The following is a 15,031-nucleotide window of genomic DNA, read 5'->3' as shown; positions in this document are numbered from 1 at the left end:
AAATAAATAAACGTAAAGCAAAGCAATGATGTCACATCTTCATAAAACCTCACATAACAATTAATCCTGATCCGTAACATGGGTTGTAAAACATTTAAACATAAATAGCATCTTTAGTGCCATTAATCAAATTATTTCAAACTCCGCAGCGGAATAAATATCTCATAGAAACTTCTTCATAAATTAATCATTACCGTGAAAAGTAGTTCAAACATCGATAAAATCATCATACATCGTATTTATAACTTCGTGATTATAAAAGTAATACAAAGTCTTCAAAATAACAAAGTGCTCAAGGTTCACAATCAATCGATCCCAATCCTGATGTTACATATTAGAGCAAGACCCACTAGACTCAACGAAACTAAATAGCGCACTCCGAAGCTATCTCATATGCTTCTTGCACTAAACTTGATCACCTGCGCGTTACCCACGTGGAGGTAACATTCAAACAGGCAGGGTGAGTAAATCACAATCATCATAAAAAACATAAGTAATAGATATAGTATTCATGGCATAGGAATAACAACAACGTGGCGTCAATTACGACATCTATAATACAACATCAATTCGATAATTCTTCTTACCAAACATCACAAATCAAAACATCCAACAAACACATCAATTAATTCAAGTATTTAATACATCATAATCATTATAAAAGACATAAGGAATAGGTATAGTAGTCATATCAAGGAAACAACAATCACATAACATCATTTAATACATTACATCATATAACAACAATTACCAGTTCTTCACGTCATAGCATCGTCAATCCAAGAATAAATCAAATACATCACTTAAAATACACCAAACATCATCTTCCAAGAATCAATCAAAGACATCACTTATTCCAAGTATTGTGCAATTCCACAAATAATGAAATGCAACTTCATAAGACTCATGCATGTGGTACCAAAACATCACTGATGACTTAGTCATCGTTACTCTCCAAAGATCCCCACCAATAGGATCGATTCCCGCTTGGAACCGGAGCACCTCACAAGTTACACTCAATCCACACTATGGGATTGAGGCCATCACTGGACCAAAAAGTCCTAACAACACTGGATAAATATCCTGCAAACTTCACTGGACAAAAGTCCTACAAATGCTATGAATGCATGATACGCAACACCATATAAAATACGACCATAGCTAGTCAACACGCATCATCATTCATCATATTCATCATACATCATCACATGCTTCCTTTTACATACATCATCATAACATTATATATTCATCATATTCATCTTATTTCATCACATACTTAATATTAACCACATCATCATAACATCATCGATTCATCGTATAACATACGTCAAGTTACGATAAAACATAGTTAAATTAATTCACAATAGAAAGCATTACATATTGGTATATCACCACACGAGATCATTATCTCGTCATAAGTAAAACACACATCATCATCACAATAACATCATGTCATCATAATGAAAACACTCATCAAGTTATACCAAAACAGGGTTACATCAACTCAAAACAAATGACATACTTCCTATGTTAACACCACATAGTTCATCCCTAAATCCCAATTCAATCACTATAAGACTACATCCTATGATTCATATTATTCCACCATGGTATAGTTCATTGTGTTAGTTTTCCAACGCTTCAAAGGGTGCATCAACCGGAGTCCGGAAACTCAAGTTATGGCCTTTAAAAAAATCTGTCAAAAATTGGATGTATGAGCCGACGCATAACCTCCTTAGGTCGACTGCTCGCCTACATTTTGCGTCGACCGTTCCTCTGTTTGCGTCGACGCATACTGTTCGCATGCTGAATTTTTCTGCACTTTTCAGACCAGTTCCTTTGCGATTTTTACACATCTTAAGCCCTAGAAACACCTTATAATCACCATATTTCATAGCCCAAATATATCTTTATGCATCCTAACCTATGGGTATCATCTATTGCATTTTAACACATTCAAATCATCAAAATTCATCTCATTATCATCAAACCCTCATAACCCAAATTTCCCAAAACCAAATCATTCAATTATCAATCACTTAATTCATTCATGATAATCTAGACAAACTCCCCATACCTTAGATTTAGTTAACTTTGATTCTTGTCGCGTTCTCTCTACGAATCCTTCAGTGTTCTTCATGCCCTAGCTCCCCCTTTGCCTCTTCTTTAAACTTTGATCGTACATAATGAATCTCTCTTCCCTCTTTTCTCTTTTTACCCCTAGGACCCCTAATATGACTTTCCTCTTTTTGCCCTCACTTAACCTCTTACAATTTACTATTTCGCCCTTATCATCTCTAACACCAATATTATTCTAGTTTATTAATTAAAATAATATTAACTAATTATCTTAATTATTATATATCATCTAAAATACTATATAATTCCCCAACACATCAACAACATCAAATAAATCACCAAAACATCATATCACACCTCATCTTCATCAAGTCATCACAAATCACCACAACATCACATGAATCATCAAAATATCACATAATTCAAATACTTCACCGAATCTCACTAAAACATCATCTATATCAAATGATTCGCAATAACTCACATAAAACATCACATAATCATCATATTCATCAAAACATCATGAATAATCATAAGGACTCACATAAAGACACCTAAATTATCATATATATCAAATATTCACAATGACTCATATATTCATGCTAAATTAATTAAATAAATAATTAATCTAGAATTTGGGGTGTTACAGTTCGCAGTTTGTATTGTTCGGCTGAATTGATTAGGTTCCCGAGGTAAAGGCTTTGGCAATTTTTCATATTCGGTGAGTTGTGATGATGCCCATTGAAATGTCAGCTTCAAGTTCTGGTTTTGATGTTTAATTTGTATAATTACTAATGTTACTCATGATGCTTCCATTTTAAGGAACAATTAGTAGTTATTCTAAATTGTCACCTTTATATTAAGCAATAATCAACCAAACTATGTTCACAATTGAATGGCATTATCATTATCATGTCCTAATTAATCCAATGATTTAAATTGAACATGTAATATGGAGGAAAATTTTGTGCAACCTTTTTATATTTGATCTGTTTGCAATACCAGACTACAGTTGGATAGCTGTTATAACTAGTCTAAATTCATCTTCATAGATATCCCTAGAACTTTACATTATTTTGTAACTGTCATCTATAACCACTCTTTAATACATATTCTTACATATTCCGTTCTCCAATATATTTTACACTGTCCATAATAATTGTCAATTTAAAGTCTACTGTGTTAAAAAAAATATTCATGACAGTACATAATCTGGTTTTGAAAACATAACTATTATCACTGCCTAAATCATTAACACAACATAACACAACATCATCAACAAAACATAACACAACATCATCAACATAACATATAAAAATATCATTACCAAAATGTCATCTGCAACAACACAACATAACCAAATATCGTTACCAAAAATTGTTACAACTAAAACACTTAAATACAGACCTAAACTTCAATAGATACCCACTGCTGAAGTTAACTCATAATGTTGCCTAATATCTTAACTTACATAACCTTAAATTCATTGCCCATCATCAACACCTCTAAAAAATTACCTTCTACCATTTGCTGGACAACAACCACCATTATCGACTACTTTCATAATACCTTATGCCATTTTATAAATTACAACCCCATGTTTAACAAATCTCAAAAATATCACCAACAACCACATAATACATTCTGTTACAAATTACCGATTAAACAACTTCACAATAAGTTCATCTACAAGAGGGACACCGAGAATAAATGCAACCCTATCACCTCCTTTGATTTGTCTGTTCCTAACAAAATCGTACCAACCATGACCACCAAACCTTTCTACACGCTGATTTCTTTTGACATAGAGTAGCTGACAATAACAACTCACCCAGTTATCTGCGTCAACAAAATTAATCCGCCTATGGCCGGTTAAGAAACATCTCCTAACTACTTTTCAAGGAATATACTGCAAAACATACATACACATATTAGTATATCACGGTTAACGTTCACAATGGACAAAATGGATCTTTCCCTTTTAATTGGGCCGATTTGTTAAATGGACATGTGCCTTCTATCCTTATTTATGCAACGAAAATTATACCCTGTACCCCAACAATTATCCCTATACCCCAACAATTTTAAAAATATTCCAATTTTGTCCTTTTCTATTTTTTATTTTTACTTTAAATTTTTTATTTTTTTACTTTTACTGTTTGTACGGTCATTGGCGAAAGTTTGGAAGTGATACGTAAGCTAACCGGATAACCCAGTATGGAGAGTTCCGGTCAGTAACATAATAAACCGGATAAAACAACTTCATGAGTTCCGGTTTTAACTTTACCAACCAGATAACCCGTTGTGGTGATTTCCGGTTTTTTACATTAGCAACCGGATAACCCCTCTATGGGTATTCCAGTTCACTTTTTTTTTTACAAATTATTTATTGAGTTTATTTAATTTTAATTTCCAGGTGTGGATCCTCCTTTGATGAAATGCGACGTAAATCAGACATGCGTGGATACAACATATGATTTTGTAACTGGTCAAAAATTTACTACAAGAGAAGAGGCGATAAGTTGGATTAGGGAGGTTGGAATCAGGAATAAAGTGACAGTTATAATAACTCATTCAGATACTAAAACAGGCAAGAGAGGAAGAAGTAACAAATTAATATTTGGTTGTGATAAAGGTGGAAAATACAAAAAAACAGATAGTGAAACCCAAAGTGCTAGTAAGAGATGTGGTTGTCCTTTCAAAATTAGGTCAAAACCGTCGAAAGATGGTTCTGGATGGAAGATCGATGTAAAATGCGGAGTACACAACCACGACTTACCTGATAGATTTGAAGGTCATGCTTTCGTAAGTCTATTAAATACAGATGATAAGCAACATATTGTTGATTTGATAAAATGCCATGTTCCACCAAGACACATATTATTGTCAATGCAAGAGCGTGACCCGGAGAATGTCACTCGGATCACACAAATATACAAACATAAGAGTAAGATACAAAAAGACATAAGGGGTCCCATAATAGAAATGCAACAATTGCTCAAGTTGGTTAAAGAATCAGGTTATGTTTACTGGAGCAGGAAAAAGGATGAGTCAGAAGTTGTGAGAGATATTTTCTAGGCTCATCCAGAATCAGTGAAGTTGTTGAATATGTTTCCTATTGTATTGATTATGGACTGCACATACAAGACAAACAAGTGCAGGCAACCTTTGTTTGAAATAATTGGTATGACATCAACTAAATTAACATTTGCTGTTGCATTTGCTTATATGGAATCTGAGCAGACAGAGTTTTTGTTGGGTATTGGATAAGTTGAAACAATTGTTTATTAAGCAGGATTTTTGTCCTCAAGTAATCTTGACTGATAGAGATCTTGCTTTAATGAAAGCCATTGAAACAGTATTTCCAAAGACAACTAATTTGCTTTGCCAATTTCACATCAACAAAAATGTGAAATCAAAGTGTAAGGAGTATGTTGTGGATAATATGCGAGAAACTGTGGAGAAAATGTGGTATGAACTTATAAGGGCTAGTGATGAGATGGAGTACCATCAAAGATTGAAACAATTTGAGGATGCATGTGTTGACTCCAAAGATTTTATTGACATGGTAGGTACAGATACGCAAAAGTGCGGATGTACTCATAGAAAAGTATATGGGTTACCATGTGCTTGTGAGTTAGGGAGATATACATTGAGTGGTGATGCGATACCAATTAGGCTATTCATATTCATTGGAGAAAACTAAGTATGGAAGATAATCAAGATGTAGATGCAGATGATGGATCAGAAATAGACATGACCAATGCAATCGATGAAATTTGGAAAAGGTGGAGGTCACTAGATGTTGTCGGAAAAAGAGCATTAAAAAGCAGAGTGTGTGAGATTGCTTATCCGACTACAACAAAGATGTGTCCACCTCCTGAAAAAATTAAGACCAAAGGAGGGGTTAAGAAGAAAGAGAAGAGACATGTGGGATATGATGTTTATCGTGATCCTTCGGGATATGAGTATGTTGATCAAGCACATTCGAGTTCTCAAAAATCTTCAAAGAGGTTATGTTCACAACTATCCCAAACCTCAAAAAATAAATAATTTGATAAATACATTGTACAATTTCCATATTACATCAGACCATTTATTGATGACATTGTTGATGTAAGAGATGATGGAAATTGTGGGTTTAGAGCCATTGCATCTTTGCATGGTTATGGCACAGATGGATGGTCAATGGTTCGTCGGGATTTGGAGAAAGAAATTACAGGTCCTAGAAGCAAGTTGTATGAGGAATTATTTGATCAACGCCTTTCACAAATGAGATCATTGTTGGTGATAGAAACTTTAGGACAACAACCACCAAATAAATGGATGATGTTACCTGAAATGGGCTATGTAGTAGCTAATCGGTATAACGTTGTTCTCGTCTCATTAGGTTACCCTAGTTTGAGTTACTTTCCTATGACGAGTGCACATTCACCTAATGCATCTATTTACTGCATTGGATTTGTAAATGGAAACCATTGGGTTCAGGTAATTAGTAACACAACTTTGTATACAGGTAATTAGTAACACAACTTTGGAAACCATTGACTTTCTTATGATATTTATTTTATATACAGGTAAACATGAATGAAGGATTTCTGTTGCCACCTGTCACAATTGATTGGAAGAAATATCGCACAAAAGATGCGACTTCTTGGATGGTAGGATTTGCCGGGCGGCTACAACATTGGCAACATCTTACGCCTATACTGCCAAAATATGTTAGATTATGAGATATTGGATTATGAGATATACTATTTTGACGAGATATGTAAGACTATGAGATATACTATTTTGTTAGAGATATACTATTTTGTTGACAATTAATTTTAAGCATCAAAATACTAAATATAAAATATGTCTCATAATATAGCAGTAATCTCATAATAATACAGAACTCTCAATGTAAAACATAAGAATGAACATAAAACATAACATCAATCAGACTCATTATCATAAGTAATTGGTCCTTCTGTAGGTAATAGTTCGCCCTGTGCAACTTTGAGTGCCCGAAATATCTCAACAAACTGTTCGTCATCATGATGTGCCTGATGACGCTGTAAGTAACGATGAAGCTCATGAGAAATATAAGATAACCTCGGGTCTGACGGTCCTTCTTCATAGACAGGAACTGGTACCTCCCTCGGTTGATCAACTCGTGGTGCTATCAAACGAGGATGTGACACCGTATAATACCACGCCAAATAATCATTGTCTACCTCATATGGTATGGTGGCAAACACGGCTGGGGTAGCATCGTGGGCTCGGATCACCCGCAACACACTCTGCACATATGTAGCCCACTCAACATCCACATCAAGTGTGTCTACATTAAAATGAAAGTAAAAATATTGGAGAGAGAAAAGGAATATGATAATTTGAAATGTGAAATATTGAGGGCGAGGAAGGCCTAAAACTAAGGTGTCGACGCCTACGTCTCAACCATTTGTAAATGCGATTGTCATGAGTGGAGGACCAAGTAATGTGGGAGTGATTGAAGACGAGAAGCTAACGGAGGAGGGTGATTGTAAAACCATATATGCTCAATCGGAGAATGATAATGAGGTGGAGCCTGAGGTGGTGACAAACCTGAAGCTTTGGGTGGACATCATCAGTGGAAATAAACTCCCAGCTAATGGAATGGCGATTGAATATTCAGCCCTAAGGATAGTAGAAGGGGAGATTGAAGTTGAAATTGCATCTGAAGACGTGATATCTGAGGTTAAATTTTGGGAAGAGACATTGATAATGTATGTGCTGGGAAAGGATTTGAGCATGAATGCAGTAAAACAATTCATGGTTAAGTTTTGGAATTTTGTTCAATTGCCTGAACTTTTCTACCACGAGGATGGATACTTTCTAATGAAATTCCACACTGAGAAAGACAAGGAAATGGTGCTTATGAGGGGACCATACTCAATTCACAACATGCCTATGATCCTTAAGAATTGGTATCCTAAGTTCAATTTTAAGCGCGACATGATTAGAACAATTCCTATATGGGTCAAACTGCCTAACCTTCCTCTTCATTTATGGAGTGCTACTAGTCTGGGAAAGATAGGAAGTGCGATAGGGAAGCCCTTGTTTACGGATGAATGTACTGCAAACAAACTGCGAATATCTTTTGCCAGGATTCTTGTGGAGATTGACATAACAAAAGAACAGAAGGACCACATTATCATCAAGGATGCATCAGGAAATAAAATTGAGCAGAAGGTGTAACTTGAGTGGAAGCCAAAATTTTGTGACATATGCCAAAGAGTAGGCCACAAATGCAAGAAGGAGAAGCCTATTGTTATAAAGAAGTGGAAACTAGTACAACAGATGGAACCAAAGCCAAATGAGGTAAGTACACCAAAAAATCCTATTGAGAATAATGCTGAAAACTGGACCCAAGTAGCAAATCAAAGGAGAAATAGAGGGAAAGCAATTCTGCAAGAAGTTGGGATAGGTGAAATTCTATGTTAGAATGGCTTTGATGCCCTAATGGGTGGGACTGACCCTTTAGTGGACAAAGGAAACAAACCATGATTTTATCCTGGACTGTCAGAGGCCTGCATAATGCAGGGAAATGCAGGGAGATTGCAGGTCGTCTCAGAGCTATAAATCTCGATTTTGGTATTCTAGTAGAAACAAGGGTGAAACAGAATAAGGCTGAGTCTATTAGGAAGAAGCTTGGAAACAATTCGCAGTATATGGACAATTACAATAAACACCTAAACGGAAGAATTTGGGTTTTCTGGAATAATAAGAAGATTAAGATGGATTTCGTTGAGAGTACTGATCAACTAATTCACTTTGGAGTATATGATTTGTGTGGTGAGCTATCTATGTGGTGCACAACTATCTATGCTTCCAACTCTCTGAAGTAGAGAAGGAAACTCTGGGATCATATAGAAGGTCTTCAAAATAAGAGTCATGGTCCTTGGCTTTTAATGGGAGACTACAACAATGTTCTTAGTGTTCATGACAGAGTGGGGGGTAATCCTGTGACTGAAAGAGAATATATGGATTTGAATAACATGATGGAAAGAGTAGGCTTATTGGAAAAGGACGCAATAGGGGATCACTTTACCTGGTCAAATAAGCACAGTCAGGATATGATTTATTCTAGGATTGATAGAGCTATTGGGAACCTTCAATGGCATCAGAAATATATTGACACAACTATGAACATTATGGAGCCTAGTATTTTTGACCATGCCCTGCTGTATATTTAGAGAAATAATAGTAAGCACCACCAAAGAAGAATGTTCAAATTCCCAAACATTGTCACTGAAAGTCCAGGATTTGTGAAGGCTGTTGCAGAGAGTTGGAAACATGATGTAATTGGCAAACCAATGTATATCATGTGGAAAAAATTGAAGAGGCTTCAACCTATTATCAATCAATTGGCCAAACCTTTATATGTCATTGGGAATCAAATTATCCAAGCTAGAAAAGACTTGAGTAAAGCTCAACAAATTCTGGTGGAAGACAGAATGAATACTGAGAAGATTGAGCAGGTGATACAATTGTCTCTTAAGGTAATAAACCTATCTAATGTAGAAGAGAACTTGTTAAGGCAGATATCAAAAATTAATTGGATAAGATTGGGGGATAATAATAATGCCTATTTTTTTGCTTCTCTGAAGAGTAGATTCAGCAACAACTAGATTGGCATGTTGAAAGACAAAGATGGAAACAAGCTAAAAACCCAAAAGGACATAGCAAATGAGGTGTTCAAGTTTTATGAAAACCTTATTGGTAAGGAAGCTAGTAGCATCAGAAAAATTAATATTGAGGCCATGAGGGAGGGTAATCAGATTAATGTAGATCAGGCTCAGTTTTTGACTAGCAAGGTGACAGAGAAAGAGATTTATGAGGCTTTGAAGAGTATATGTGATACTACTACACCTAGCATAGATGGGTATGGAGCAAAATTCTTTAAGGCTACTTGGGAGATAATTAAAAAAGACCTAATTGCTGTTGTTATGGACATTTTTGATAGAGGAAGATTGTATAAAGCAGTCAATACTACTCTGGTAACTATAATTCCTAAACATCAGACTGCTTGCCTTATTAGTGAGTTTAGACCTATATCCTGCTGTACAATTTTGTACAAAGTTTTATCTAAAGTAATGGCTATGAGGCTTGGGAAGGTAATGAGCAGTATAGTTAACATGAGCCAAACCGCTTTTATGCCTAGACAACACCTTCAAGACCATGTGCTCTTGGCATATGAGCTTATAAGAGGCTATAGCACTAAAGGAGGTGCTCCTAAGTGTATGCTGCATATGGATATTCAGAAGGAATACGACAATGTGGAGTGGTAAGCTATTGAAGACATTCTGGCAGAATTGAGCTTTCCAAACAAATTCATAAAATGGGTGATGATAGTAGTGAAATCAGTCTCTTACAAGTATAAGATAAATGATGAAACCACTGATATTCTTAAAGCCAAAAGAGGGCTAAGACAAGGTGATCCTTTGTCCCCTCGAATCTTTGTTATTGTCATGGACTACTGGTACAGGATCATGCAGAAATTGAAGAATAAGCCAGATTTTAACTTCCACTCAAAGTGTGAAAAGCTAAGCATTGTCAACATTTGCTTTGCTGATGATCTTCTCCCCTTCACTAGAGGAGATATGGGTTATGTGCAGCTTGCAATGCAGAAATTTGAGGAATTTTCTGAGGCAACAGGGTTGTATGTAAATCCTGGGAAATGCAAGGCTTATTTTCGGAATGTTGAAGAGGAAGTGAAGATCCAAATTCTGAATGCTACTCGTTTTAAAGAAGGCCCCTTCCCTTTTAGATATTTAGGGATTCCTTTGACTAGTAGGAAACTTTCTATTACTAATTGTTTGGTTTTAGTTGAAAAGATTGTTTGTAGGATCAAGCATTGGTCAGCTCGTCTTCTTAACTTTGCAGGTCGTGCTCAACTCATCAAGAGTGTGTTGTTTGCGATCAATAACTTCTGGATGCAGTGTCTCCCACTGCCTAAACAAGTTATTCATCGAGTGGAAGCTATTTGCCGGACGTTTCTGTTGATGGGAAGTGATAAAGTAATGAGAAAGAGCCCGGTAGCCTAGAAAAAAATTTGTAAACCAAAGAGTAAAGGTGGGCTAAACATTATAGGCCTGCTTCACTGGAACAAAAGTATGGCAAAAAATCTGTGGAATTTGAGTGGTAAATCGGATAGTCTATGGATTCGGTGGATCCATAGCTATTATACAAAATAGCAGGGTATCTTGGTTGTCCCTCTAAAGAAATCTAGCTCTTGGATTTTGAAGAAAATTTTGAAAGTTAGAGAAGAGATTAATAGCTTGCAGGAGTGGCAACACATGTTAACAAAGGATAAATTTCACACAAAAAGTATGTAGTTGGCTCTGCTTGAGGATAATCAAAATGTTTTTTTGGAGAAATATGATGTATGGTAACCTTTCTAGATCAAAGGTAATTCACACCCTTTGGATGGCTTGCCATTCGAAACTTGCAACAAAAGAAAGATTGATGAGATTTGGATTGCTTAACAGCAATGAGGATTGTTTTTGCAAGGAAATTGATACTCAAGAACATCTCCTGTTTCAATGTTCGCAAATCCAGGCAGTTTGGCAGGAAATTCTGAATTAGATTGGTGTTAATCATATCCCAAAGAAATGGAATGAAAAGCTGTCTTGGATTATTGCTGTGTAATAAGAAAGGTTGGAGGAATAGAGTGTTGAAGTGTGCTTTTACGGAAGCTGTTCACGAGTGCTGGCTTTATAGGATCCAAGTTTCCTTTGGTAATCATGTGGATCCCCAAGATGTTATTAGAAAAATTACTGATGCAATAGTATTTAGGTGTTGGCTGAATCCAAAACTTAGAAAACAATTAGGGTGTATGCTAATGCCTTAATGATTGTTTAGGTAATTAAAGTGTCCTTGGTTAGTTGGATTTTTGGATCACTTGTTTGTAATGTTTTTTGAATCTTTCAGTAAAGTTTATTTTGATTCAAAAAAAAAAAAGTGAAAGATGGAGGGACATGTGTTGCATTTTAGTTTGTTTGGAAGTTGAATAAAATGGTTGGATTATGAAAAGACTATTTAGTCTTTTTTTGCTTTGTAAATTGTTGGAACAGAAAGGATAATTTGAATAGAATAGTGGACTTCTTTTTTAATAGCTTGATAGCAGTGGCGGAGCCAGAAATTTTAGGGAGCCTAGGCAAAATTTTTACACTCTGTTTTTATTAATTTTACACCTTATTTCTACTAATTTTGTCTGTGATTTTGTCAAAAAAATTTGCCCTTGATTTTGTCCAAAAATTTTACATCATGTTTTTATTAATTTTACCTTTAATTTTGTCTAAAAATCACTAATTTTGCTACTGATGTTGTCTAAAAATTGACTATTGGTGTGGAGTGTATACAACGAAATGAGAGATTGAGCCCGGGTGCATGCCCGGACTCGCTGGACTATAGCTCCTCCCATGCTTAATAGTAGATTATTATCTTAAAAGGAACACACTTTAGAAAAACTTTAATTAATTCACACTCTTTTTCCGCATGCAAAATGTTTATAAAAACTGTGTCGCCCCACACTTATACGTAGTAATAATAATAGTAATAATATGTTTTGCATGACAAATTGATAACCTATGTCGGCAAGTTAAACTTTACAGCTATGAAAATCTATGTTATCCCGCCAAAAATGGAAGCATTATTATTATCTGTACTTTACATGGAAGCAAGAAGATAATTGAAGTGAATGTGTGGTGGAAAATATAGTACGACACACAAGCTATTCAAAATGTTTTCCTTTTTTGTCTATAAATTGCTGCATGCAAGAATCAACTAATGCAACACAACATAACACAACTCCAACCTAAACTAGCTTTCTACTCTTTCAAGCATCATGGCTTATGCTAAGCTCTCTCTTTTGCCTCTCTTCTTGCTTGCCACATTACGTATGCCTTCTATCTTTATTCCTTATATATATATATATATATATATATATATATATATATATATATATATATATATATATATATATATATATATATATATATATATATATATATATATATATATATATATATATATATATATATATATATATATATATATATATATATATATATATATATATATATATATGAGAATGATATTTTTATGTGAGAATATGAGAATAAATTTGAAGCATTAGATTTTAAAATAAATGATTCAGATTAATTGTCATTATTTTTCTCTCTCTCCTCCATAATTTATTTTAATAATGGAGGAGAATAAAAAAAAACACATAATTTCCACCATTTATTTTAAAATCTAATAGTTCAGATCCATTATCATGTTCTCACATAAAAATGTCATTCTTATGTGACAATATGAGAATGAATCTGAACCATTAGATTTTAAAATAAATGGTGGATATTAAGTATCAATATTTTTTTCTCTTTCCTCAATATTTATTTTAATAATGGAGGAGAGAGAAAAAAATATTCACAATTAATCTCCACCATTTATTTTAAAATCTAATGGTTCAGATTCATTCTCATATAAATTACTCATTCTCACTAGATATGTTATATATATATATATATATATATATATATATATATATATATATATATATATATATATAGGGGACGACTCAAGTGAGAACACTTGGTTATTATGAGAAATGAGAACAATGAATCACGACCATTAAATTTGATTTTAATGGACTGGATTGGTTTCTCTTTCTAAGATCCAGTCCATTAAATATTAAGGATCTTAGAAAGAGAAACCAATCCAGTCCATTAAAATCAAATTTAATGGTCGTGATTCATTGTTCTCATTTCTCATAATAACCAAGTGTTCTCACTTGAGTCGTCCCCTATATATATATATATATATATATATATATATATATATATATATATATATATATATATATATATATATATATATATATATAATATTGTTGAAAAATAGAATGTTTTTTAACACTTTCGATGAAAACACTGCATTGCCATGTGTCCCTATTAACTTTGGCATTTCCATTTGTAGTGTTGATGTTTTCGATGAAGAAGGTAGAAGCATATACTTGTGTTGGATGGCCTTGTTCGCGAGAGGAGCCAAGCTGTGGTGGTGGTTGTCATTGCTTATTCGCTAAGGTTGGGCCAGGTTCTTGTGCAAGAGACAAACATGTTGCTAAGATGGTGAAAGAGCATCCTGATTTATGTGAGTCTCATGCAGACTGCACAAGAAAGGCAAGTGGGAGCTTCTGTGCTTATTATCCAAATTCGAGTCTTAAATATGGTTGGTGCTTTGACTCTAACTCTGAAGCTGAAGCCTCATTCAAGAATGCTCTTAGCTCTGAATTCTCAAACTTGGTGAAAATGCCTTTAGATGCTTCCACTTAATATGGACAACAAAAACAATGCATGCATGCATGATCTATCTCTACTTAAATAAAATTGCTATGTATGTCTTTATTTCCAACTAAGTTTGGATTTATTAGACACTTGAATTTCAAAAATAATGCATGCATGTGTGTTGGTATGTACGTTATTATCTGTGTTTTTATTTTGTAAGTTATGGAATCTAATGACTCTATGTATGCTTTTGTTAAATGCTTTAACGAGTAATGGAGTATGATTTGTATATCTTGTTTATCCATGAATGTTGGTTGGCCTACTTGGTAAACTGTTAATACAAAAAATGATTAATAGTAATTCACCCTTGTAATGTTAGCGAATTTTGTTTTTTCCCTTTTTTACCTTTTGGCAACAGTTTTTAAAAAGAAATCGTTGTCAAAACCTGCCTTTGGCAACGGTGGAGAGTAAACTGAAATACGCTCATATTACAGGGGTAAACTACTATTAACCCTAAAAAAGTAATATAAGTTCAACTAATAAAGGAATGACTAAAAACTAAGATACAATAAAGAACAAACAAAAAAACAAACAATTTATTTTATTCGGTATTATTCAAGTTCAAGACCACACTACTG

General features: G+C 34.3%; 2 protein-coding genes across 2 annotated transcripts; both read left to right on the top strand.

The window, feature by feature from the left end:
* The first annotated feature begins 4,296 nt into the window (after positions 1–4,296).
* Positions 4,297–5,785, top strand: LOC131604376 (uncharacterized). Its single transcript, XM_058876821.1, has 3 exons — positions 4,297–4,309; positions 4,496–5,139; positions 5,375–5,785. Exons 1-3 carry the CDS (start codon positions 4,297–4,299, stop codon positions 5,783–5,785), a joined length of 1,068 nt encoding a protein of 355 aa, XP_058732804.1.
* A 7,100-nt stretch (positions 5,786–12,885) lies between these two features.
* Positions 12,886–14,705, top strand: LOC131606401 (albumin-1-like). Its single transcript, XM_058878630.1, has 2 exons — positions 12,886–13,004; positions 14,086–14,705. Exons 1-2 carry the CDS (start codon positions 12,953–12,955, stop codon positions 14,439–14,441), a joined length of 408 nt encoding a protein of 135 aa, XP_058734613.1. The 5' UTR covers positions 12,886–12,952; the 3' UTR covers positions 14,442–14,705.
* Positions 14,706–15,031: the final 326 nt, after the last annotated feature.

This window comes from Vicia villosa, linkage group LG5 (genome assembly GCF_029867415.1).
Source record: "Vicia villosa cultivar HV-30 ecotype Madison, WI linkage group LG5, Vvil1.0, whole genome shotgun sequence".
In the NCBI taxonomy this organism is placed as follows: Eukaryota; Viridiplantae; Streptophyta; class Magnoliopsida; order Fabales; family Fabaceae; genus Vicia; species Vicia villosa.
This window is presented reverse-complemented; position numbering and strand designations above follow the sequence as displayed.